The 25,889-nt window shown below is 40.2% G+C and overlaps 1 protein-coding gene across 8 annotated transcripts in view; it reads left to right on the forward strand.

Annotated features, from left to right (window-relative positions):
- KCNJ15 (potassium inwardly rectifying channel subfamily J member 15) overlaps positions 1-25,324 on the forward strand; it is a 37,126-nt gene extending 11,802 nt beyond the window's left edge. For 4 of the 8 annotated variants that reach the window (XM_066978860.1, XM_066978864.1, XM_066978843.1 and 1 more), the window contains exon 2: positions 23,211-25,324. In XM_066978860.1, the coding sequence (XP_066834961.1) occupies positions 23,227-24,354 (1,128 nt within the window). In that variant the 5' untranslated portion in view covers positions 23,211-23,226 and the 3' untranslated portion in view covers positions 24,355-25,324. Of the gene's footprint in view, positions 1-1,330; positions 1,513-19,167; positions 19,302-22,219; positions 22,438-22,511; positions 22,859-23,210 lie in introns of those variants that run through there. The other 4 variants (XM_048071559.2, XM_066978856.1, XM_048071558.2 and 1 more) reach the window with 4 other exon arrangements.
- The last annotated feature ends 565 nt before the right edge of the window (positions 25,325-25,889 follow it).

Consider the following 25,889-nt stretch of genomic DNA (forward strand, 5'->3'; position numbering starts at 1 on the left):
GTCGTGTGAAATTCTTTAGTCTCTGGCAAAGAAAAAAAATCACATCTAACTGTTGTCTTTTTAAATGCAAAACAGCTGCTGCCTACTGGCACTGCCTGAATGCCTACATACTTTACCACATGACAGCAGGATTCCAGCCTCCAGTTTCCTATGGTTGCATATCATGATATTATTCATGGCTGTTAATGACATTTAAATGTCTGTTTACCTATTCTGTTGAGGAAAGGAGAGATTTTACTTTTGTTAATGTCTTCTCTATGAATCTGAGATGGGAAGGATTTTGTTTGTAATCCACTCACCTTGTGCTGATCTCCTTTCCCCTGAGCAAAAAGAAGTGAAGGCAACCCAGCAATGGCTGGGCCATGGGATGTCTTTGCGGGTGATGCGGAACTACAGCTGTGCTGGACTAGCTTGTTGAAATATCTAATTCCTGGAAGCAGTATCTCTGGGAATATGGGCACAGAATAGTATCCAAGGACAACCATGTTAGTCTTTCTAGTGCTGTAGTGTCTCCCCTTTCACTGTTGCTGTTTGCATTCAGCTCTGGGGATCCCGTTGAATACTGGCATGGTACCAAAGGTAGCGTACAGGCTTTGTGACTGGAAAACCCTCACATCTCTTCCTCTCTGTGTTAAAGGTGTCCAGCTTTCCCCCAATCCTATCAGAACTACCTGTGTTTTCTATATCTAGGATGTAAGAGCTTTCCCCCAAATCAATCTGCACTATCTGTGTTTTTAGAATCTGATCTTATATGAGCAGAAAGACACTGAAGCCAACCCAGAATAAGTCATCAAAGAGGAAGAGCGTAGTGGCTAAACAGACTGGAAACTTTGGTGGTCAGGGATTTCAACTGCATCCGTGGCTGCTACAGCTCTGTGTGTTACAACCATGGTACAAACGTGTTTCAGATGAGTTTCAAACTCGCTTTTGCCAGCAGGAAAGGGGTAATCAATAATGTTGACTTTTAATTTTTCTTACTCTTTTCTTAATGTTATACAACCACTTGTAACCTTATTTATTTAGGCAATAAGGCCTTTAAGGGACTTTGATCAGCTTGGCTAAAGTTTCTTCAAAGATTAACTGACGTTCTGTAAAAGTACATCAGTTTCCTCTTAAGCAGGTATTTGCTTACCACGTAACTGGGTGTCGAGTGCTATGTAGTTATAAGGTTTGCCGGGCTCAGCTGTAGATTTCCTTAAGACATACTGCTGACATCACTGAGTCTCCTCTCAGACTTTTTTTTTTCCTCTCTCTCTTTCCCCCTCCCTCCCTCTCCTCCCTCTCTCTCTCCAGTCTCTTTATTCAGGTAATTCCAACTCAGACTTATTCCAACTTGTTTTTGACTGACAGTGACGGAAGGGAGACTCTCTGAGGGTGTTTTTTTTTTTTTTTTTTTTTTTAACCGTGTACATGTGCTTTATTGAAAAGACAGCCAACCTTTTATAAAAAAGATTGTTTGACTTGTCATGACGATAACATCTAGTAAGGAATCTGAACATTGCTCTTTTACAGGTAAGAGGTATTTGTCAAAAATACATACATGCTTTACATGTTTTTTGGAAACTGCGGAACTGAAAGCTAATGAGTAGGTTATTTTCCTATTTCTTTCTTATTTTAGTAATTTAAGGATTTAGAAACTGGCTGTAAAAGAAAAATCTGTTTATAAGCTTATTCCTTCTTGTGAACTTTGAGATACAGCAGTTTAGCGATGATATGGCAAAAGCTGTCATGGTTTGGTCTTTCCACTGGTGCAAACTACTGAATGTGAGGTTTGTAATGTGTGTGGCTGATATTTTTGTGTGCTGGGGAGGGGGACAGATCCTGGATCTATCTTTGTAAATGTTTGCTTGTCAGAGACTTTTTCTTAAAGAAACATATAGCACTTTGGGGGCTCTTAAAGACATGTCTTTCAGTCACTGTTCATTTTTCAATGCAGAAATCAGTTTTACTTGACATACTGGGAAAATTTGCTTAGAACTTTATCCAGTCCCTGTTACCTATCTGTATAAGAAAAGATTATGTAAGTTTTCTGTGGTAGGTATAAGGAATGTAAACATGTCTGAGTTGGAGAACATTATGCATTTTCTTCCAACTTTTGCATGTGTATTCACATTACTTGTTTACAACAGGTTTGGCTTATCCTCAGTAATCAGAGTCCGAGCTGTGGTGCAAATTCCCTTCTCCTTCAGTGTAGCTTGTTTTTGCCTCCCTTTTTATTTTCTCATAGAGATCATGCTTTAAAGAAATTTACAGATAAGTTCCTTTTTTTTTTTTTTTTTCCTCCATGACTTGCTGACTGCAAAAAGCAACAAAGCTATCTTTCCTTTGTAAACCAGGAGTGTCTACATTACTTTTCAGCTAGCCTTGTTTCCTCACTTGCCTTTAGCTGTATTGCAGATAGAAGCATTGCTAGGGTCTTTCTGATCACAGTGCCTGAGTACCTAACTGCCAAACCTTTTGTCTGTATTCTCCTGTGTTATTGTTAGCTGTGATTTCTTCTTTCAAAACTGAGAGGGAAAGGGGGCAACTTGCTATTACAGAAATGTCTTTTTTATTTCCTTTGTTGTAAAATGTCACTATGCTCTCTGCACTCTCTAATAATCAGTTTATAGAAGGGGGGAAACAAGCCTGAAAAGTAACTTAGTGCAGCTGGTTGTACAGTACAAACTGGCATTGCTTTTGTAGAGTGGAGTGTAGACGAGACCAAAAACTTCCCCAAGAATTTCACCCTGGTAAATGAGGCATGGCCTAGAGACAAAAACAGCAGCAGATGACTTGGGCTTCAGTCTTCCAGTGTACATACAATACTTCAGTTCTGTTACTTTTTATAGAGTTTCAAATGAAAACAAATAGTTCTTTTTTATCCTGGCTCCTCATGCAATGAAACAAACAAGTCATCAACCCACAGCCCTGATTGGAGCTGAAATTTCTGTTTGTCCAGATTTCATTAAAGCAGTCTGGAATATTATTCTCTCCTCCTCTCCTGTTTCTTTCTCCTAAGACGCACAGTTCACACGGACAGGCTGTGTTCTTTGGGAACAGGTAGAGACCAAAGCTGTGAAGTACCAGATGGTACTCTTGTGAGGGGCCAAGAAAAACAGAAACTTAACTGTTTTGCATGCTCAACCTCAGAAAGTTTTGAAATAAATTTTGATTCTCTTTGCTTCCAGGAAAACCAAAACTGATTATAGGGTGACTTTTTTTTTTTTTTTTTTTTTTTTCCAATTTATGAAGCTAAAAACTCTTTACTTTGTTGGATCTCCTGTGTATATAAACATTAGGAAAAAAAAAAAAAAAAAAAAAAACGTTGGCTGGAACATCAAACAGTTAAAATCAAACATTTCAGTCCAAACAGATTCATTAAATGTTGAATGTAAAATGTTTGAAAGCTACCTTCCTGCTAAGCTGTCCCTAACTCCTTGGAAATGACTTACCTGAATGAGTTACTACAGGCTTGAGGCTCTCTTTAGCACTCAATGTATTTGTTTCATTAACATGGTAAATAGCTTGGCATTAAGCGTGTACATGCTCTTGGAATAAACAGGGCACAGTTCAAACAGGCAGCTCTCTTGTATTGGCTGTAAATTAATTGAACTGCCTGCTCATTCTAAGTCTATTTATCCTGAATGGTGTGAAATGCACATGGATAGCAGCCAAAATCAGTGGATACATTACTAATTGGACTGGAGGAAGGAAGAAAAATGGCAAGTAGTAACCACAACATATTTCTCACCTCCTAAGAGTATGAAATCGTCTTTGTATGACTAGCAATCTCTGAGGTTCATGGGAAGTTAGGGGTCATGATTAGGCAGAAAGGGAACAAGAATCAACATGAGTGCTCTAAGTATTATCACGCTTTTGGGAAAATATATCTGCAGTCATTTTTACCTGAGTGGAGAAAAGTTTTTGGCAAATCCCATCTTCTAACAGAGCCCTTTGCAGTCCTTGGGCTGTCTATGGTGAAAGGCTGAAACCAGACTGCTGGGACACAGGTTGGACCCATCATGTATCTCAGGGAAATATCATGGTGTTATGCAGAATTTGTCTGTCTGCTGGACACCCTTGGTGATACTGAAAAGCCTTGCAAGTTTTTAGTCACCAAGGCTTGAGAAGTCCCTTGGCCTCCACACTCAGGAGATCTGTCCACTTTGCAGGTGTCAGTGGCCGGTGACACCATCCTTCCATTTTACAGTGATTCATTTTGATCTATACATTTTGATATTCACAAATCCCCTGCCCTCCCTGTGTTGTGTCTGCCAAGGTATAGGAGAGGGCTGCCTTTCTGTTGCTTCCCAGGAGAGCTTTTTGCTTAAGAGATGTCTTTATTCCACTAGGTTCAAACTAGCCCCTGAAATTTGACCTTGAGGGCATACTGCATTTTAGCTAGCTCTTAAGGTGGAGAAGTCTAAAGCTTGGGAACTGAAGCTTAGTAGCTTTTAAAACCTCATTTGACTCCTTTCTGGTTTGTTTTTCTCATGGAGATTGTCAGCTAGATTTGTCCATGCTTAGAGATACTAGGTATGCCACCTTTCTTTTGTAAATCAAAAGTGATAAAGTAAAATAAGTTTTAACTGGAACAACAGTATGGCCTGATTAGATTAATTTAATCTCCATTTCTTTAACTGAGGTGATTCACTCTTAGTTAGACCATAGCTTACAGGATACCTCTCTAGTTCTACACTTTGAACTTTTCCTTATCTAAAATTAGCACTTTTGAATTGAGGCTATATGATAAATACATTTGTCTGTTGAATAAATTACTGTAATCAGTAATGAAGCAATATAGGAAATGGTACGCATATTTAGATGACTTAACAGGCACATTATTAGCATAAAATGATGAAGAGCAGAAAATTTAGTATGATGAAAATGTCCCCTTTTCCTTACTTGGATTGCACAGTCTGACAATAAACAAACAAACAAACAAATAAATATTTGTTTGAAAAATTTTGATCATTAAGTAAATTTTCCAAGGAAAATTTCAACCAAAAAATGTTTCTGTATATTTCTGATCATCTGTAACATTCTCCCTAAATGCCCCTTTGTCTTGTGCCGAGTGATTATCCTACTCAAAGCTTCCTGCCCTTGTTCCTGCCCTTACTCTTGCTAACTTTCATGCCAGCTGTCCTCTTCTGAACCCCCCTCCTGCCTCTCACCCAAGCAAACAGGCTTCAGTTTCCTGCTGCCTTATCCAGCAATAACGTTTCCTGAAAGTTTCCTTCCTCAAACACTTAAACACCAAACCAATCAACAGTCCCCTCTCTCCACAATAAACAGCCAAACTACAGCTAGTGCAGCAATGGGTAAAAGGTGTGCTTTCTGCAACTTTCACAGCATTTGAGCAAGGCTGGGCTTATTTCAAACACTGAAGGTAATCAGCACATTTGAGGAGGTGTTTGGGTGACACAGACCACTTGCAAATATGATTCATTTTATTAGGCAAATGACAAAACATTCTTGAACATGCAAAAGCCTAAGATGAAAAAAAAAATAGAGTCTTTTAAGGCTGCATTTTATTTTATTACTGCATTGGGCCTCATTAACAGGCACACTCAGTGGCCTCTGTGGTACATGGTGGTTGGTCTCTTGCCTGTTCCTGGTTTTCTGTTTTTAAATTATAACCCCTCTTTATCTAAGACTAGGTAGAAAGGCATCTGTCATAAGAGACTCCATTTATGAGTTATAAATTAACATAGTGAACATCAGCTCATGGGTGCTGGCCTTCAATATGTGGACTACATGTTGTGAAATATGCTAAGTAAAAGGTGCGAAAATCTCTTGTCAAGGCATAAAAAAGAGTCAAAGACTGAAATAACCTGCAGTGTAAAATGCTTCCAGAAGACTAGAGGTGAATGAACACGACTAAGGCAGGTGTGGGAAAACTAACAGTGCAATTTATATCTATGTATAATGGGCAAACAAAAGGTTTCAGGTCTGGTTCTTGTTTGCACTGTGCCTTTTAATACTGCTATGAGAACTGTAGAGGTTCTTCAGCTGGTGGCATCTCACCATGAGCTCCAAGTTAAGATTTGTTTGGTTTCATTTGTGAGACAGATTTCAACAAGCAAAATTCAGAGGATTATGTTGTATTTCAGTTAGATTTTTACAGGTTTAAGGGTCTGTCATACTGCCAGGAATCTTATTAATGTACCTCCTACCTTTGGTCTTCTTGAGTTAATTCTGTCAACAAGTTTAAGACTACAAACCTCACCCCCTTTCCTCAGTACAGGCCACAACATTATGGGTGGTTCACCCCAGGTTTTAACAAGTACCTGGTCCAGTTCAATCCTGGTCTGTTCTATTGTAGCAGCTACATATAATATATGTGTATATGTATATATATTATATGTAGCTGCTATATATTTATGCTATATATATATTTGGAAGAAGAATATCTAAAATTTAGTGTTGATTTCTTTTTCTGTCAGAATGAAATGATCATAGCTGGGCTTTGACCATGACTCAGAATAGTATTTATTGGTAGTAAATCTCCCTCCCCTAGGTAAGGTCTCAGGTGATAAGGAACATATAATATTTTAAGACTATTTTATAATGTTTATGTGCCAAGGTCCAAGAAAACAGTCCAGCAGAATGATCCCAGTGACGTATCCTCCTACTGCATCTAGGTGCAGGGTTCTGCCTTTGCAGATGCATTTCTGGTTTGCAAATAGTTAAAACATAGGAGTGTGTGAGTGTGTGTGTGTGGGGGGGGGTCTTTAAATGCTACATTACTTGTTTAGATCTTGTAAATAATGATTAGACAATCAAGGAAAAGCTTTTGCTTCTGATTAATCTAAATGATCTTAAGAAACTTTTGAACCACCCATGCTGCTGAATAAAGACTGAAAGTGTCACAGAAGTCAATGACCTTTGTGTTCTCACTAGAAACTGATTTAAGCATGTTACTAATAATACTATGTGAACTTAAACATTAACACTGGAATCCACAAAATTCTTTGGATGAGGATCAGCTTCCCATTCCCCAGCTTCAGAAGAAAACAATGGTCAAAGTTTCAGAATTTGCTGTGTTCCCAAAACTACAGATGCTATTAACAGAAATAAATTAGCCCTATTCTTCAGCTTTGCTCACCTGAAGACATGACATGTCACTGAATGGCTCTGGCTTAGTCTTCTTTTCTTCTTCAGCTGATTACTAGTTCTATCTTGCTGAACGGGTGTTTAGGCATGGTGAAAAGCAGGGGCAGATTTGATCAGCACTGTGAAAAGAGGAACCTTTGAAAGAAGCAGTGGTGAAAAAGATGCAGGACATTAGTGGGTGTGAAAAAGCAGAGCTGAAATAGATGTGGGATATAGATTGTTTGCAGGGAGACCCAGAAATCATTTTTGGAGGTGCGTATGTAAAAACATTACACATGAGGAAGCCCTTTGAAGCACAAGCAGGATGATTCTTTACTTTGGTAAGGGTTGTGGTGACAGTGTATATGTTGATGACATGGACAAGCAACTTGACATATGGTGCAGAATGTCATTGGCAAGAACCTGTAAAACAGAGCTGACATATCCCTGTGCCTTGTTTCAGTGTCCTGGATAGTTTGATTTTTACAGAAGAACCTTGTTCATCTATTTCAGTACATAACATACATTCTTTTATGATAACTAAACTATATGTATGATGGAAAAGTACACCAAGTTATTTAATCTTACACTGGATTCCACACCACACATCTGTCATAGGATTTAACCCTCAAGTTTTCATCAGTATGGGTCAGATTAACATATATTTCTTTAGGATATTCCTTGTTGAGGTATACACATATGTGATACAATTTACATACGTAAGCCTGGTGCTACCAGGAAGTGTGGGTGTGCCTTCACGTATGCTGGAACAGTTGATTTCCATACAAGCAATAAAATTGCCACCTCTCAGAAGCACTGGACTTGCTATGCAGGTGCAAGGACAAGGTAAATCTCAGCTGTCTAAAAGTTAGAGATCTGGTCTCAGATCTTCAGGCACTGCAGGGAGATGGGCATGTCCAGGAATAGAGAAAGAAGGGATAGACTTGCTGGGTGGAGGTGTCAAGCTTTCTCCATTGATTCTAGTAATTTAGAGGACTAACTAGACAGAAATCTTTTAGATTTCTAAAGTGAACAGAGAGGAATTCAGCCTAGGGAGTCCAATAACTGATCTTACAGTGTATGTACCTTTTCCAGTGGTTCAGTTTTGTACATGTTTGGCAGCCAAATCAGAACTAGTGTCTCACATTGAGGTTTCTAGTTATCTCAAATTCCCAGGCAAATTTTAAGAAAAACAAATATCCAAATTTCTTTCAGACAAAACTTACTGGTAGATAAAGAAGAAACATCCAAGGCCTCACAAGCGTGGTAGTCAGAGCCTTCCTGAAGAAGGGGTGCCTCCAAGAAAACAAATCGCTTGTTATCAATACTGATGCAGAACATATCTTATAATCTGATCATGTTATTTATCATCATGCTGTAGGTCGACAATATGCTTTGCAGTGAGCTGAACAAAGAACAGGAAAACTTTAGATCTGCTTAAAATGATTTCGAATCTAACAGCAAGTGAGGCATGACGCAACACAGATATATTACTTGCTAGGTGAACATGATGACTAGCAGATGTTTGTTAAAGTTGAAATGTGTCTCAAAGCAGGTGTATTTTCTGGACTTGTTTGGAAGGTGGTGGTGGTGGAATTTCATATATGTCAAATGGGAAGCTGGTCTGGCATGTAATAAGAAGTGCCTAAAACATGAAGGGAACAAAAAATCCCAAGGAACAAGCATTCATAAGACACAGCAGTGAGCTATCAAGAAAGAACAGAAGAAAACAAAGTTATGAATAGTAGGGCAGTAGTTGTGGAAATGTTAGGGCATGAGCTTTATGGGTATGAAGTAAAGAGATGTTTCCATGAATGAAGTGGAAAATTACAGTAGAAATATTAGAAAGGAAATACAATTTTTACTCTAGAAGTTTGAGTGACTTGTTCCTGAGACAGATGAGAAAGACTATGAACAAGAGGCTCATTGGGAAATGGCTAATTAAAGAACTGAAATTCTGGTTGACTGATATGAAGAAAAGGTGGATTTTGGAGATGCTATGGCATCAAGCTGCCTGCGGACAAGGTGTCTGAACTGTACTGTGAGTGGAGTAGAAGAAGCACTCTCAGGCAGAACATGGGCTTTGGGAAAGAACGGGTGTGACAGGGTTTCACCGGGGCAGTCAAAGGAGTTTTCAGTATTGCGATTAAGCTGTCAGCTGCCTAGTGGAATAACAGTCTCTGAGACTTTCTAGCAATGCCATATCCTAACTTCATTTGAAACATGCTGCTGCAATTTGATATATTCATAATCTTAAGTAGCTACTTTTTGCAATCACTTATCTTCAACAATTATCTACTAAATATGAATTCTAGTCAATAGTACTAAAATGACACATAAGTGTCTGCTGGTTCTGGTTACACAGTGTTTTACAAAGAAAATTGTGTCTTTTTAAAATTAAATATTACAGGAAAAGTACAGGAGGTTAGAGATCAAAAAGTTTGATTTTTCCACTGAATGAATGATCTCTTATGGGAAATGTAGTTGATTTCCTCATACCCCGGTTGTTCTTTATGCCTGGACTCTTCAGCCAGACTATATTTCCATTGATGTATCAAGCCTTGTAACAGGGTGACAGAAAGAAACTGGGGAATGGTGGTATTTTTGTTCCCATAAATCAGGCTGCTTGGAAAACATCAAAGCAATTTCTGAAATTCATAGCATCTGGAAAACCTACAAAAACACAAGGTAGAAGTTGCTGAATATTGTAGACTTTTAAAAATAAGTTTGCGGTATTCTGAACGTCTTAGGAAACTGTTCCCAACAGAACATGAACAATGTCCTATTCAGTCTAATTACTTCAGTGATCAAAGTTAGACTTTCCCAGGTTTCCAACTGTAAAAGATTGTTGAGCTTTTGAGATGACAAGGGATCGTAAAGGAACAGTCATAAAGATAAGGTATGTGTAAATAAACAAGCAAAATAACCTCCTTTCAGAATAAGGAAATATAGTGACTTTGAAAACCAGCATGAGCTTTTTCTCTTGTTTGTGCACATTATCACTGTTTGTTTTTTTTTTCAGCATGTTGTAATGTAGCACCACAGAGGTTTCATGGAGATTCCCAAGAAGCTATCAGACAAAGGAAAATGACTTGTGAATTACACAGTTAAATCCTCAGAGCTCAGCAGTACAGGCTGGTATTGCTTCTGCTGTCTTCGGCTAGGATGGACTGTAGTTCACTGCACAAGTTTCACTTGTCACTGAAGCAGCCAGGAAACCCAGCTGGCCTTTCCAGTTACAGAAGAGTGGGATTTTTCAGCCAAAAGTCTTATGAGCTGAAAATGCAGATTTAGGTCAGATGTAAGATTTAGTGCATTCATGTTAACAAGATAAAGCAGCCTAAGCTGAAAGAAGTCTGAAAACAATTTTGAAAAGTATAAAATTTTATTTTGACTTTGTAGAAGATAGATATTATGATCTTTCGTTTCAAGCAAAGTCTTGTTCCTCACCTGATTTAAATTGGACATACACACATATCTATACAAACATAAAATCAGAGTAACAGGTTTTGTTTTGGTTTGAACAAATAGTGTCTTCAGTCCAGAATAGCATTGTTATTATTATTATTATTATCATTATTATTGTTATTTATTTGGCCAGAAAAACTTTTCTTTTTGTTCAATCTCAGTGCATTTTTTGTTTGTTTTGATTTTTTTGGTTTGGCGGGAAAATTGCAAAACATTGATGTGCACCAGTACTTTCATGCTATTTCCTCTCTTTCAGAAGCCACAGTCTCTGCTGCAGACTGAGGGGTCTGTGTCATGGAAATTGGCAGGGACTGAGTAATTTGGGAAAGCAATGAGGAAAACAAATATTTTTTTCCCTCTGATTACTTTTGAGTTTATCTGCATGGCATACAATCTAGGACTAAGTAACCTCCTAGTCTACTGGCTTAGGAAATATCTTTTTCTTTAAAAAAAAATATAGTTGTTATTTATTTATTTATTTTCAGTATAACAGTGACAATAATGTTCTGTACAATGATAACATTTTCTTGGCAGAAATGCTAAATACTTAACCTAGTTTAATTTCAGTTCAGTTCCCTCACGACTAAGGGATACAAACAGTCCATATATTTAAATCCACAGGCTAATTTCAGCTTAATTTGGTAGACGAGCAGAGGCTTCAGAAATGATGTTCCAACAGGCTTTATGAAACTAGGTGGGTCTGTAAGCCAGAGAGACTTTATTAATGCCTTTAGTGAGAAGAAATCAAGGGGGACCAACAGTAATTGGACATCAGAGAATATACATGGAGGACAGTGCCATACAAAAGTCTTTGCATAGTGCTTGCATGTTATTACGGCCCTGGGGCTCACCCTGCAGATGCAACAGAGGGAGGGAACAGGGCTTTGCTGGCCCCTTCCCCATGGCCTGGTAGCTCTCACCACCCCATGAGCTACAACTGTGGCCCTTGTAGGATGGAAAACAGAGTCAGGAGTAGAAAGGTGAGGGTCCTACAGTCTTCTCTCTACCAGGATATTACTGGTGAGAAGAGGAGCCCTTTGGTCTCAGCATACCACCTTTCACCAAGATACTCAAGGCCTGAAATACCCTACTAAATGGAGTGTAGAATGATACAGCTGAACACTGTCATTTCCATATAAAACTCCCTAACGTTTCTCACTATAAAACTTTGATTTTTTTTCATCACTCTCATAAAATATCAATGCATTGAAGAGCGTTACTGGAACACTTCATATAAACAGAACAGAGACACCAGCCAGCCAGCAGTTTATACTACTTTTACCTTATCACTGTTAATACTTAAATCTCCTTAGCACAGAGGTCCAAGGAAGCAGTGGGGATCAGACCCCATGTACCTCCATCCAAGTGTGGAAACAGTATTTCCAAGGATGCTGGGAATCTCATGTCTTTGCTCTGAAATAACAGGTATAACTAAATTCCTCTAGAGGCCTTTCCTCCATCTCCTTTACCCGCCCTCCCCCTCCTCCCCCCAAAATGTGCAGAAGTGCAAAAAAGGGTATTTTTCCATTCAGTGCATGGAGAGTATGAAAGCTTGGCACACAAGTGAGCTATGTACTGGAATTTGGGTGGGTCTAGGAAAAAGCACAGACTTCAATGGAAAACATATATGGGTGTGTGTATGTATGTGTGTGTGTGTGTGTATGAGAAAAAGCCTTTAAACCTTAAATTAACCACATCCGTGGACTGGTCAGGGAAAAAAAATAAAAAGTGAGAAAAAAATGCCATGAAATGAAGCTCTTAGACATTACTGAAAATAAGCAGCCTTCCACCAATGTGAAAGTGTCATTATTGTTTTTAATTTGGCCTAGACCACTTCAAAGCAGCAGGTGAAAGCCCCTTGTTTATACACCCATGCAGTGTTTTGAGGATGTTTGGGACCCCTGTGACCATTTCTATCAGCCCTGGGCTCTGAGACCACAGTCAGCAAGGCAGGTGAGGAGGCAGCGCTTGGCCAGGGGCAGCTGCAAAGTCAGGATGGGAATGTGGCCAGGAATGGGGATGGGGTGTGTGAGCCCCTGGGCAACACCAGTGGTCTTCCAGGGACAGTGGTATGTCCTCTTGGGCATTGCATTGGCAAAGCTCAAGGGAAACTTGATTGAGCAAAGACTTTACTCCAAGACCATATCCACAGGTTGTGGTTACTGGTCATTGTGGATGTCACATTGTGACATGACATTCTTCTGTGTCACAATCTAGAAACTTTATTAAAGGAAAGAGTAACACTAAGAGAAACATATGCTAATGAAGAGGCATTCAATACTGACTCTAAATACATCAAAATCTCCCACATTAATACTTCACTTTTGCAACTGCTTGTGATTTACAGAATAACCACCACATTTATGAAAATATACATACCATAAAGTATTATTTTAAACAGTAGATATGACCCTGTGATTTCTATGTAAGTGCACATATATATTTTCCTGTGAAATAGTATATGTCCTGATTTTATTGGACAGAACTGATTTTTCTTTTCAACATTTAAAAGTTGTAATGTTTTGGTTTTTTGTTAATTATCTATCAAAAAAATCATTTGAAATCAAGTAAAACTTGTTCTCCTTATATCAGGTATAAACAATCAGGGGAAATGGGTACTTGGTGCAATATAAAATCTTTGTAGTGCAGAAAGAATGGAGTAGAAATGAACAATTTTGAAGCTGTTGTGTACCTCAAAGAGAAAGCAGGACAGACTTTGTAATTCACAACAAAGTAATTCATTATCCAAAAAATAATCAAGTAGTCTGTATGTGTGTCTGCTGTGCCAGCATCATCATTTGTGCTTTGCCTACGAGAGAAAGACATCCAACTTAAAAATCATTAGGTTAGGTTGAGAGAGGTAGATACTTTGTTTCACAGGCTGTATTTTGCTAGCGTGAAAGAAGCGTCACTTTTTTGAAAACTTTTTCTACTGTATGAACTTGTTCACACAGGTAGGGCAATTCTTCTTAACCAAATAGCTTCTTAAGAAAATCAGCTTGTAACAAGTTTAAAGATGAAACCATGACAAACCCATCCCTCTTTCTTGGAAATGTGCTTTTAGACTATTACAAAAATCACAAGGCCAAATTCATTGGTATGTCCTGGTCCTGCAGAGACCAGACATAAATCTGGCTTAATTAACAGGTTACTCTGTATTTATTACTGCTCTGCATAGATGAAGCAGGACAAAGCAGCTACACAGTACAGGAAGAGAAACACAGAAATGGTCACAGAGGAAAAGCTTTTCTATAACAGGGTCCATCCTCCTGCTGGGTCAAGGTGGGCTATTTCTCCAATTAGATTTGATTCTGTCCACATAAGGCACAAGATTAGAGAAATTTATCCAAAATGCTGACCTGTGGGTGCTATGTTTTTTTCCCTTGCTGGTTTTCTTGCCTTTTGCAGGCAGCCCTACCAAGATTTTCAATAGCATGTGTATTTTTATATATTTAAAAGAAGCAGATTTTTTTTTTTATTTTTAGTGGAAAATTATTTGCATAGACTGATATTTAAGTTTTGAAATTTAATGATTGTATAGAGATGGAAAATTACAAGCGTTTATTTCACGAGTGTCTGCAATTGTGTACATACAGTGAGATGTTTATGAGGTACTAAGGTTGTTCCTCCAACAACGTAATCTCTCATTGTATGGGCTAAAGGAGTGCTGTGGTTTACAAGAAATGCAGCTTTCATATGTAGAGGTCACATGAAAAAAATCTGCCATAGCAGATAGCCTGACACACTGCAGGGAGCCTCACCTCCCTGCCACACCTACACTGAGCTATGAGAGCCGTGGTGTGCAATGACTAATTGAAAAACAAAGCCCAACTTGACTGGGATACTGTGCAATGAACTGGCATTACAGATGGTAATTAAAAAGAGAGCTGCTGAGCTGCTGGATGAATTCATACTGTACAGTTGACATAGAGGTAGGAGCTGATGTCCCTGCTCATCAGAGTGAGACAAGGCTGGTGCTGGGACTTGGTGCCCCAAGTTGCATTTGAGGCTCCAATATCTGTAGTCCAAGAAAGGAACCAGAGGCACAAACCACTCTAAATGATTTGAAATATCCCCCTGCTGCCTGATAAATACCTTTAATGTACCAGCTGTGGTAGATGAGAAACAGATAGAAGTGGCTCTGGTGAAAGGCAGACTGAAGACATTTTAGCTAGCTTTTGTGAACAATCAGAAGAATGTTGACTTTCCCCCCTGCTTCTTGCATAACCATGACTAGGCACATTGCTACTTGCTTTCAGCCACCTGCTGACAATTAAATTAAAAATCTACAGTAATTGTGTGCTTTTGGTTTTGGTTGCTTGTTTGTTTGTGAGACCAGATTTTCATTAGATTAAGAAATGAATTGGGAGAAAAACAAACAAACAAACAAACACACACCAAAAAAAAAAAATAAATAAACTAGACAAGCTTTCTGTCCCACAAACCCTTTCTCAGGTCTGAAACAAAACCAGCAAATTTCAAAACACCTGCAGGTTGGCAGGTCAGTTGCTGTGAGTTTAACTTTACAAATATTACTATTAATCCATGGCTGAGTAGGCATTTGTCAACTTGTGAAGCAGTGGGTGAGTACTGGTGAGGTTAAAATCAAGGTGTTGCCCTTTACCTGCTGTGATGCTGTGAAAGAGGAGAAAACTAGGACATAACCAGCAAATAGTGGGCAGGGAATAACAGTCCTGGCAAACTTAGGTGGTAGCCCAGTCCTGTACTTTTGTGCTCTGCATTGACCTGAAAGGGGACTCCCTTCCCTGTAAGCTTGGTCAGACTTTACAATGTGAATAGTAGATGGGTTCAGGCTCATAATTTTCTATACAGTTATAAAAGTCACCACCATGTGACTAAAATACTACAAGGAAACAGAGCCACTCTTTGTTGTGTACAGAAACATGAAACAGTCTTGGCACATGAGCTTATGCAGAGAGATTACACCTAGGTGACTGATACCAAGTAGTACATAGATACGCATAAAGAAAGGTAAAATATGCCTCAGGGCAAGCAGCTAAACCACCTGGAATCTGAGAGAGGAGCAGAGCAGTCTCTCTGGGTGCCTTTTCTGTGCTGATTTCCCTGGCCACCAAGCGCATGGGAGCATGCTGTAGCCAGGTGGCCTGTCAGGAGGAGAAAGGCAGCAGGAGCTGTCAGAAAGCACATTCTCATAGGAGCCAAAGCAGTTGGCTTTGGACAAGCCGGTTCCCAAAAAATGAATTAAGTACTTAAGTAGGACTTAGGTAGGCCTTAGTTGACTAAGTGAAGAAGTATTTTGCAGAAAATCCCTGCCCAGCTTCTGTCTTGAGCTGGAAGTGCTTGAAGTGTGCAGGTACCTCCGTTTCTGGCACTCATTTTGAAGGGCGCCCAACAGTTATGAGTTCAGGCATGTCACAAAGTGCCCTGTAGGACACCAAATGTCTCAGTGTTTATCTTGTGTCTAAGCAAGATGAGCCAGAAATGAGGCATTCCTTGGCTTGACTTCAACCTCCTCCCAGCATGTCCCCTCCTCTTCTTCTTCCCATTCCCTCCTGCGCAGGAAGGCTCCCTGCACTGCATGGCTGCTGCTATTTGTGTTCCAAAATCTGACCATTGAAGGAGGTGGAGATGAAACTCATCCCCATGCCTGGGGCGAATCATTCCCACATTTCCACCCTTGTAGGGGAGTTTGCTAATAGGGAACTAGGGAGATGGGTAGACTACTCTTCCTAATTAAGCTACACCACTGCATGGATGAGGATTTATAAGGACAGAAAGCAAGAAGACATCAAGGTTACTCTGTGATCAAGCTGTTAGGGTGCTCAGCTGGCCATGGACAGCGTGAGCTTCAGTGTCTGCACCAAAGAATATTTATGTTGCTTCTGGACTCCCAAAGAAAAAGACACCCAAACTGTTTTAACATAGGTGTAGAAACACCCCAAAGCATATAGTCTCGGCATTAACTTTGGAAATGGCTATTTTGTTTTGACTGACACATGAAGTAAACAAATTAATAAGAACGTGTGTTTGCTTGTGACCAGTCTTGACAAAAGCCTCAGCCCAAACAGCTGAGGCCTTGCAAAAACTGAAGCCCTTGAAAATGGAACCATGTAATAGAGAGGTCAAGAATAGGTGCTGTGAACCTGAAGTAAGATATCTGTAGCACATAAACCAGTGTGCAGTCTTGTGAGAAACAACTCTGCTGACCATCTACACACATCTCTAGTGTTGTGGTAAGCATAACTACTTTGAATCTTTTGATTCACAGAGAGCAGGAAAGAGGAGAGGAATGGGCTATTTCTCAAAATGGAGGAAAATAGCATAATGAGACATAACTTCATGGTAAAGAGAAATACTTCAGGGAGAAAGTAGGACAGGACCTAGCTACTAAAAGCCCCTGAAAGCATCATAGAAAACAGGACAGCTGTAGTTATTAGGGTCTCTTCTAGTCCTGGTCCTAGTATTGGCTGCTACTGCTGAGTGGGATAAGACATCACTCCCATCCTCTCTTTAGTTCATCTTCTCCAGTGTGGTGTTGCTGAGATGCTTACCTGTGTCAGAGGCCTAATGTGAGGAGTAACTAATGTTTTTACAGCTGATGAAAGAGGTCAGTGATATAGCACAGAATTACAGAGTATGAGTATGATAAGTATAATGCAACAATAACGCTCCTGTCAGCCTTGCAGGGTAGTTCTGGCACTCAGCTCCTCAGAAATGGAAAGGACAGGCTCCCAGAGTCTGTTTAGACTTGTCCGTGTAGAAAGAGCCAGGTAAGATTTGCACAGCAAGAACGGGGAAAGGGTTAGTGGGTGGGAAAAGCATCATATTGGAGGCAGGTTTTGAATGCTAAGCTGTGCTAATGAAGTATTTGAAAAAGGAGAGTTTGAAGTGGAAGTATACAGTAAGGGAGACATTCAAAAGAATTGAAAAGGCATTCTTAAAAATAAAAGAGCAGAACAGGTTTCTGGTGTCTCTCTTTTCCAACAGCATTGTATAAACCGTATTACCAAAGAGGAAAAAAAAATAAATAAGAGTTTCAGAAATGGATCAGTTTACTTACTTCTTTCTGAAAGAAGACTTTGGTGCACATGAAGGTTTCCAGACAGAAGGCGGTGCACAGCCAAGTCCCCTGTTTATCTGCAGAACCCATGGCAGAGGCTGGATTTTAGGAAGGATGGACAGACGTCTCACTAGCAGTGTGCTAGCTGTTCAGAAGCTAGCGGTATGTGCTTTTTCTCCACTTGGAGGCCTGATCCAGAGACCTGTGAAATCACGGGGAGTTTCTCTATTAACCTCAATAAGATTTGAGTCATCTCTTGCCTTCTCACTCCCTACTTGGTTGTTTTCCTATTTGCTTGCATCAGCCTAGTTTCCAAGGCTCATCTGCGTAAATCAATAGTTACTGCAAAGCCTTACATCCTGCCCTTGGAAAGAACAAGATTCCTGTACAAATCTCTCTCAGAAACAATGTACCATGATACTTCTCCAGCTTTAATTCATCTTCCATGGCCAGATGTCAGGCAGGCAGCCTAGGAGAGACAAAGATGGATTTGGGTTTTCACTTTCTTAAATATTGGTCTGTCAATGGCTGCCCTGGCCGTGCTGTGAGCAATGAAAAGCATGCTGCTAGCTCCCACACAACACTGCTCACCCTGACCTCCAGTGCGATCAGGTCTGCAGCCCTCTGGCCCCCGGGCAGGCTCTGCTGTGCCACCACTGTCACCTGCTCCTGAGTGTCACCATCTGCAGGGCTGCCCTACACTGATGGGTGGCTGTGAGGAGAGGTGGGGAGCTAAATATACAGTTTGAGGAGCTGATTTGGACTTGAGGGTGTATTTACAGTTCTCTGGGCTTGGTCCTCTCTTGAAAGAAAATGAAAAGGTGTTAATTTGTTTTTAAAGGCAGCATCATTCACAGTGTGACCAAATCCTGGCCTAACACCACTAATTCTCTACTACACAAATAAATGTTGGTCAGTCCAAGAGCTGAAGGACTCTTTGTTGAAGGATCCAAGCTAGCAGTGTCCAGCTGTATGACTGCATGCAGCAGCTGGTAGTGGAGATGAAGTTTCCTTTTGCAACCATTTCTTCTGTCCCTGTCCTTTTGTCCTCTAATTTTGTATTCCATAAGTAAGACACAGAGGAGGATTCTGATGGTTGGTAAGCACACAGCAGAGCCTGGTTGCCTCCAAGAGCCTGGATAGCCCAAAGGAAGGTGTTCATGCTAGGCAGAGCACTGAGAATTCAGGAAGGACTTTTATAACCTACTGAACCACATCAAACTTAGGAAAGATCTAAAGACTGTAAAACTGTGTAGTTCTTTTCAATGTTTTCTTTCCTGAGCTTTGTTTTTTTTTTGTTTGTTTGCTTTTTTATTATATATATATATTTAATTTTATTTTATTCGAAGCCTGTTAATGGTTTATGCTGGTTGAAAAAACAGTTCAAGTTTTGCCCCTGTGTCAAAGTGGCAGTGAAGTGTATAGGGGTGTGAAGGGGTTGCTCAAGTGGCAAAGCATATCTGATTTGAAAACAAGAAAACATCTGAGGCCATTCGAACAAGTCATGCTCCCGTACACTTTTAATCAATTGTGTCTGCCAGAAGAGATCTTGCACAAGCAAATCTGGCTTCATGCAATAGGAACATTTTTGCGTGTATGCAAGCTGGCTTCAAATTCTTGATAATGTGGTCTCTGGAAGCAGTGTTAATGTACTCGTTATATCCCTGGCTGCTGGAATTACCTTAAGATCAAGGTATTCAGAGTTGGTGGTTTGGTATGTAGCTCTACGTTTTATTGATTTTGTCTGTGCTAAACTCCTTTACCAGCATGTGCTCCGATGGGGAGTCTCCTTTGACTGTTCCAAAGGGCTCGCGAGGAAAGGAGGTAATTCATAGGATATTAGAGTGCTAGACAAACCTGAGACTACTTTATTCTCTTCCCTCTTGAAGTATGTTTCCTTTGCTGTACTTCAGTTCACTTTTATTTGCAGTTACAGTTTGTGTAGTTTTTTATTTTAAGTAACAAAAAATACTTTATCAGCAGAAAATCAGTTAAATATCAGACAGAAGATGTTCTCTTGATGTAAAAATATGTACTACTATTATTATTCAGGCTTGTTTGTTTATATTAACTTACCACAGTAGATACGCTTTCTGATTTAGAGGGAAAACTAGGGAAAAAAAAAAAAGAAGAAAAAAAATAAAATCTTTCTGCTGGGGATTGTTTAGTAATAGAATATCTGAGGTGCCTATGGAAGGTACGGGATCGTAAATAGTAATGCAGGTGTTATAATATATGTTTTATACATACAAACACCCATTAACAGTTTATTCTTGGATACTGCACTGGTGAATTCACTCAGGAAGCAGTGGGGAAGTGGAGGGCAGGGGAGAAATCTCCTTGGAAGCCTGGTTTTATTCCACAGGTGGTTGCATCAGAATTTCTTCCCCCAAGTAATTCCTGCTGTCTGCAGTGGTAAGGGCAGGGAGCAGGGGCAGTGCTGCTGTGAGGCAGTGTGACAGATCTTCTTTTCCCGTATCAGCGTGGCAAAGAAGGGAAGTATTTCTGCAGGGAAAGGAAACCAACATGAATTTCCCAGGGGAGGAAAAGAGCACTAGAAGAATTTAGGATCACACAGGAAAAAGTGATGTAAGAGAAAAAATGGGAAGTAAAAACAACAAAAAATACCTACAACCAAAAAAAGCACCAGAAATTGGCTGGGATCCATTTCAGGAAATCACTGCAAAGCCAAGTAGCTTTGTCACATACAGAAATACAGATTGGGGAGGGTATAGAAGATGACAGAGAAGCTCTGATACAGCCATACTCTAACAGCTCAGCCATGATGTCCCTACATGTGGAGACTGATTTTGCACATGGATGCACTAGAGATGCACCGTGAGAAATGTCTTTGGTTATGAGTTGAAACAGTCCGGTACATGCCAGACATTGCCTTGGGCTGCAGCAAAGACACACTTCTTGGGTTAAGCCTGTCCTGGTAAATTCTGCAGCTGTCCTTTTGTTGAGGTAGCCCAGGGAAGATGTTGTGCCTTGCAATTACCTTTCTACCTCCCGTCTTTTGGGAGGAACTGTTTTACTACAACACTTTGGTACATCTGTGATGTTAGGTACCCTTCACCAGGCCTGGAAACGTGGCAGTGTGCAATGTCAGGTTTTTCTCTAGTCAGGGCTCCCAGACGAGGAGCAACTCATTTCAGGGAAAACAAGAGGAAGAGGCAAGAAATCTTACCAGGCCATCATATGGATTGAAACCATAGATCTTGCTGATGCTGCAGATGAATAGTGCAGTGTATTCGCACCAAGTCTGGCACACCAAGGAAGTTTCAGTGCCACAACACATGTGGGGCGGACCTGATCTGCTCAGCATGCCCAACACATCTTACATATGCAAGCCCAGGTTTCCAGGACATGATAGAGCCAAGGCAAGTGCCAAGTGCCCACGTGCCCCTTGTCTTTGGCCACCCTTGACCCTAACCAGGGATCTCTGCTTTCTGCCAAGACCGTGAACACTATTCCTGCAACATCAGCTCAAGCCCACCAGCTAGAGCACTGAGGAGCGAAGGTGGAGCCTTGGCTGTCTCCATCCTGGTGGTCACCAGAGAAGGAGGATCTGGCGGCCCTGGGGAGTATGCTCCAAAGAGCAGGCGTCCAGGTAGGCTGAGAAGGGATGTGTGTTCCCAGCACTATATTGGAGAGGCCAGCCATCCCCTGCCCTAGCAATCTGCGGCATGGAAATTTAGACTGACAATGTAATGTTTAGGTCTGGAGGTAATGGCTAAGGTAAAGTGTTCTTGGGAGGAAGAGGCGAACTTATTTTAAGACAGATTTTTGCATATGTTTGATATCTATGGCTTACTGAGGGTAAGGCTCAGTGTGGAGAATGGGGCCTCTTCACAAAATAGCATGCATTTTACTAAAAAGCTTCCCATCGGAGGTTACATGTATTTACCGCACACTGACAGTAGTGCTTGATTTTGAGTTTGCCTAAAGAGCAGTTGCTTGTATGCTCCTTCCTACTCTTACCCCCCCCCCCCCCTCCCATTTCCTCCCGTTGTTCTTTTTCAGATCACTTGAAGGTTTTTTCCTGTTTATTATCCGGACATGCTGTGCACTGCATGTTGATTTGACTGTCACATAAGGAATCTCCTACTGGGATCATTGATAAATTCCTTTCTTATAGATACAGATATATATATACATGGCAATGGCACTTAGATGACAAAAGAGAAATGGTGGTGGTTAAACCAAAACTGGAATGAGCTGCAGGTGTTAATGGGGGTTAAGTTTTATTACCCTTTCCCAGAAAACCTGCAACACTGTAATGGGTATAGTCATAAACAAAAATTCTCTTTAATTAACATAACAGGAAAGGTACTTCAGTGAGCAATCACACTGATGTCCTGGGCTGGCACATGTGTGTAACACAAATATATCTTGTATTTCCTGCAAATTTCTTTTAAGTAGCTATAAGGAAGATGTTCTTTTTTACTTTTTAATTTTTTTGGTGGTTCAAAAAAACGAATCACTTACTTAAGGAGCTTTTTGAGGAAAACAATGGAACAAAACAATGCTTTTTGTATGACCTGCCAAAGCACAAAGGATGCATGGGATGTTTTTTTTCTTCGTTACTTTTTTTTTTTTTTTCAGCAGGAAGTTTTGTTGTTGGAAACGACTATAACATGCACTGTCCTTGCTCTATGTAACCACTGTCTAGTCCTGCAAGCCGGGTCTTGTTACTTGCCTCATCAAGCTGGCACAAGCACCGTTCTGCTTCACTCTGTGGGCTTTGTTCAGTCCTGAGTGTCCGCACACTTACTCTCCATCCGGACCGATGAACAGTAAACAAACTTCAGGAGTCGGGTGGTCCAATGATTGCTGGGTTCGCGCAGGTCAGGGCCCACAGCTAAGAATGCTGACTTTGTGAATCGCCTCCTTTTTTTTTCCTTAGACTGCTTAAAGTCAGAGTACTATAGAATACAAACAGTTTCGAAGCATTTTTAGGTGTAAATATTCCGTTCCGAAACTCAACTTTGATGTGTTCAGGTCTGCTTTGTTTCCCTGTAGATCAGTTGTAGGTTTGCAACAAAGAGCCAGATCCGATTGAGTAAATCACTTGTGGAAGTTAATTGTTCACAGTGAAAGCTGGTCTGGCTCATTTTGCCTTTGTCACAGGAAGAGACAGAGGTGGTGTACTGGATCTGCGTTCTAAACCAAGCACTGACGCGACTTTAATTTTGATCAGATGTCTCTCTTCAGGGCACTAAAGAAAACCTTTGCAGTAGTCAAAAAGAGCCTCTTCTCTAGAGAAACGTAAGGAAAAAAAAAAAAAAAAGTATTTTACAGAAATAAAGTACTAATATAAAATTTCAGCTTGGTCAAATTTCTTTTGCAGGCTATCATAAAGTAAACCTACTTCTCCATATTTGGCAGTCACCAGAATCAAAGAATGTTTTGTTTTCTTTTGTTTTCTGGAAAAAAAAATAATATCAAATTATTTTTAATGTCAGATATTGTATGATGGTAACTTTATATTCCAGCTGTTTTTATTCACTACTGCTGTGTTTAAATTATGTTTGTATCATCAACATTTATAAATGCTTTTCAGAAACAGTTATGTGTTTTGATTTCTTTAAGTAACAGTCTTCTTTTCTTCTCTCCTTAGGACTGAAGCCGTGAGAATGGAAGCCACACAGATTAATATGTCCCGCATCCCACTGGTTAATGGAGGCATCGACACTGCACTCAAAGCACACAAACCCCGTGTGATGTCCAAAAGCGGTCACAGCAACGTGCGGATAGACAAAGTTGATGGCATTTATCTACTCTACCTTCAAGATTTGTGGACTACAGTTATAGACATGAAGTGGAGGTACAAACTCACCTTATTTGCTGCTACTTTTGTTATGACCTGGTTCCTTTTTGGAGTTATCTACTATGCCATTGCATTCCTTCATGGCGATTTAGAAATAAACAAGTTCACCCCAAAGAGGGAGCCATGCGTCAAGAATGTAGACTCTCTTACGGGGGCATTCCTCTTCTCTCTGGAGTCACAGACGACCATTGGCTATGGATTTCGTTTCATTACAGAGGAGTGTCCGCATGCCATTTTCTTGCTTGTGGCCCAACTGGTCATCACCACCTTGATTGAAATCTTCATCACAGGTACCTTTCTGGCCAAAATTGCAAGACCTAAAAAAAGGGCAGAGACTATTAAGTTCAGCCACTGTGCTGTCATTACTAAACACAACGGAGAACTTTGCCTGGTGATCAGAGTAGCAAATATGAGGAAGAGCCTTCTGATACAGTGTCAGCTGTCTGGGAAGCTTCTTCAGACATACGAAACCAAAGAAGGGGAGAGAATCCTGCTGAATCAAGCCAGTGTCAAGTTCAATGTTGACTCCTCTTCAGAAAGTCCATTTCTCATTCTGCCTTTAACGTTCTACCATATTTTGGATGAAAGCAGTCCTTTAAGAGATCTCACACCTCAAAATCTCAAGGAGAAGGACTTTGAGCTTGTGGTGCTCCTGAACGCCACAGTGGAGTCCACCAGTGCCGTCTGTCAAAGCAGGACTTCCTACATCCCTGAGGAGATCCACTGGGGTTACGAATTCGTGCCTGTGGTTTCCCTCTCTCCAAATGGAAAGTATGTTGCAGATTTCAGTCAGTTTGAGAAGATTAGGAGAAGCACAGATTCTTCTTTTTATAGTATGGACTCTGAAAAACAAAAATTAGAGGAGAAATACAGGCAGGAGGATCAAAGAGAGAGGGAACTGAGAACAATGTTGTTACAGCAGAGTAATGTTTGATTGAGTGGACAAACTATCCTGATTAATCCTTTCTGCAAACTGAGAAAACATTCTTTCTGTGCTTTATGTCTGTTATAAAGCCAGCAGTGAAGTCCTTTTCAGAAAATAGCTTTGGTGTAGAGTAAACCTATCCCTTTGTTTGGATGAGTTGTTAATCAAATATTTTGTAATTAGTTGGGATTTCTTTGTTCATGATCTTGACTTAGCAAAGTTGGATTTGTATTAAATCTCTGCTTTATACCACCACTAAAAGCAGACACATCACTTTCTGTTTGGAAAGTGAAACTGGATGCACTTTGCTGATTCCTTCAAATATTTATTTGACTTGGTTTTACTGTGAACGCATTCACAGAGACAGCACACCGTACTGCTAAAAGAAAATATGCTCTGTTAAAATATGTATATTTAAAGTATGTATATTCTCATACCAGTTATTACCTTTGTGGGAATTTCTGGCATGGAAAATAAGTTGATTGGAGAGACAAACCTTTAACTGTGGGAAAAGCCTGCAGGGAAGTGATAAACTCCTTCTTAAATCTTAAAGGAAGGTGACAGAGTAGTTGTGCTGGGTGGTGGGGAAGGGAGCTCTCTGTTTCTGCTACACACAACCTGTTTTTTGATCGCTCACTTTTTAAAACCTTGTTAATGGCTGATTTATGTATAATAGCAAAAAAAGGGGAGATGAGGGCAAGCTACACAAAATCATGACAGTAATCAACTGAGGTTAAAACTGACTTTGAGACACCATTTTTTTATTCAATGTAGATAGTTTGTAACAGCAGCATAACAATACATTTCTATAGATCGCTTGCTTTGCTGTAGACCTTATTTAATGTGGTTAAAAGAAATCTGTATAATGTCTGTAGACAATATTTACTTTTTCTGGCAACCATAAAGGACAAGCATTCCTTTCATCCATTTCATTTTTGGTCTATTAAAACCATTCCATTAATAAAGGAATTTAATTTGAGCAGCTCCTGATCTCTTTGTGGCACAGGGAGAGGGTGTGGTACCTTGGAGATGTTGAAAGAGCTGAATGCTTGGCATATGCAGCTACATTCAGCACACAAACAAGGAACTCAGCACATCACTACAGTGGTCAGATAAAGGGGAGCAAACCAGGTAGCAGTGGTGTCCATATAACATACCAGTTATGTGTAGGTCGGCTTCTTAATGAGACTTTTTTTTTTTTTTTCTGATTTGTACCACTTTGTCAACCTCACGAGTTCTAGAGGATTTACTTCTCTAAAGCTCTGGCAAAGAAAAGCTGTATTAAGCACAATTTTGGGGTCTGAGGTCCATGTCTTGACCTGAGAGCCACCAAGGCCTGCAGTGATGAAAGGACTTTTGGTATCATCATACTTATTGGGCCTAGCTTTGCAGCCCTGTATGGCCTGGTGGAATCTACAATACAATATCGTAAACTATAAGTGAATTTAGTTTGATTACGAAAGAAGCACTCGGCAAGTTGAGTGCAGACCTACCAGTGGCACCAAAAGTGAATGCCAAGGAGGGAATGTAGACTGTGGGGGTGT

The sequence above is a fragment of the Anser cygnoides genome, chromosome 1, assembly GCF_040182565.1.
Source record: "Anser cygnoides isolate HZ-2024a breed goose chromosome 1, Taihu_goose_T2T_genome, whole genome shotgun sequence".
In the NCBI taxonomy this organism is placed as follows: Eukaryota; Metazoa; Chordata; class Aves; order Anseriformes; family Anatidae; genus Anser; species Anser cygnoides.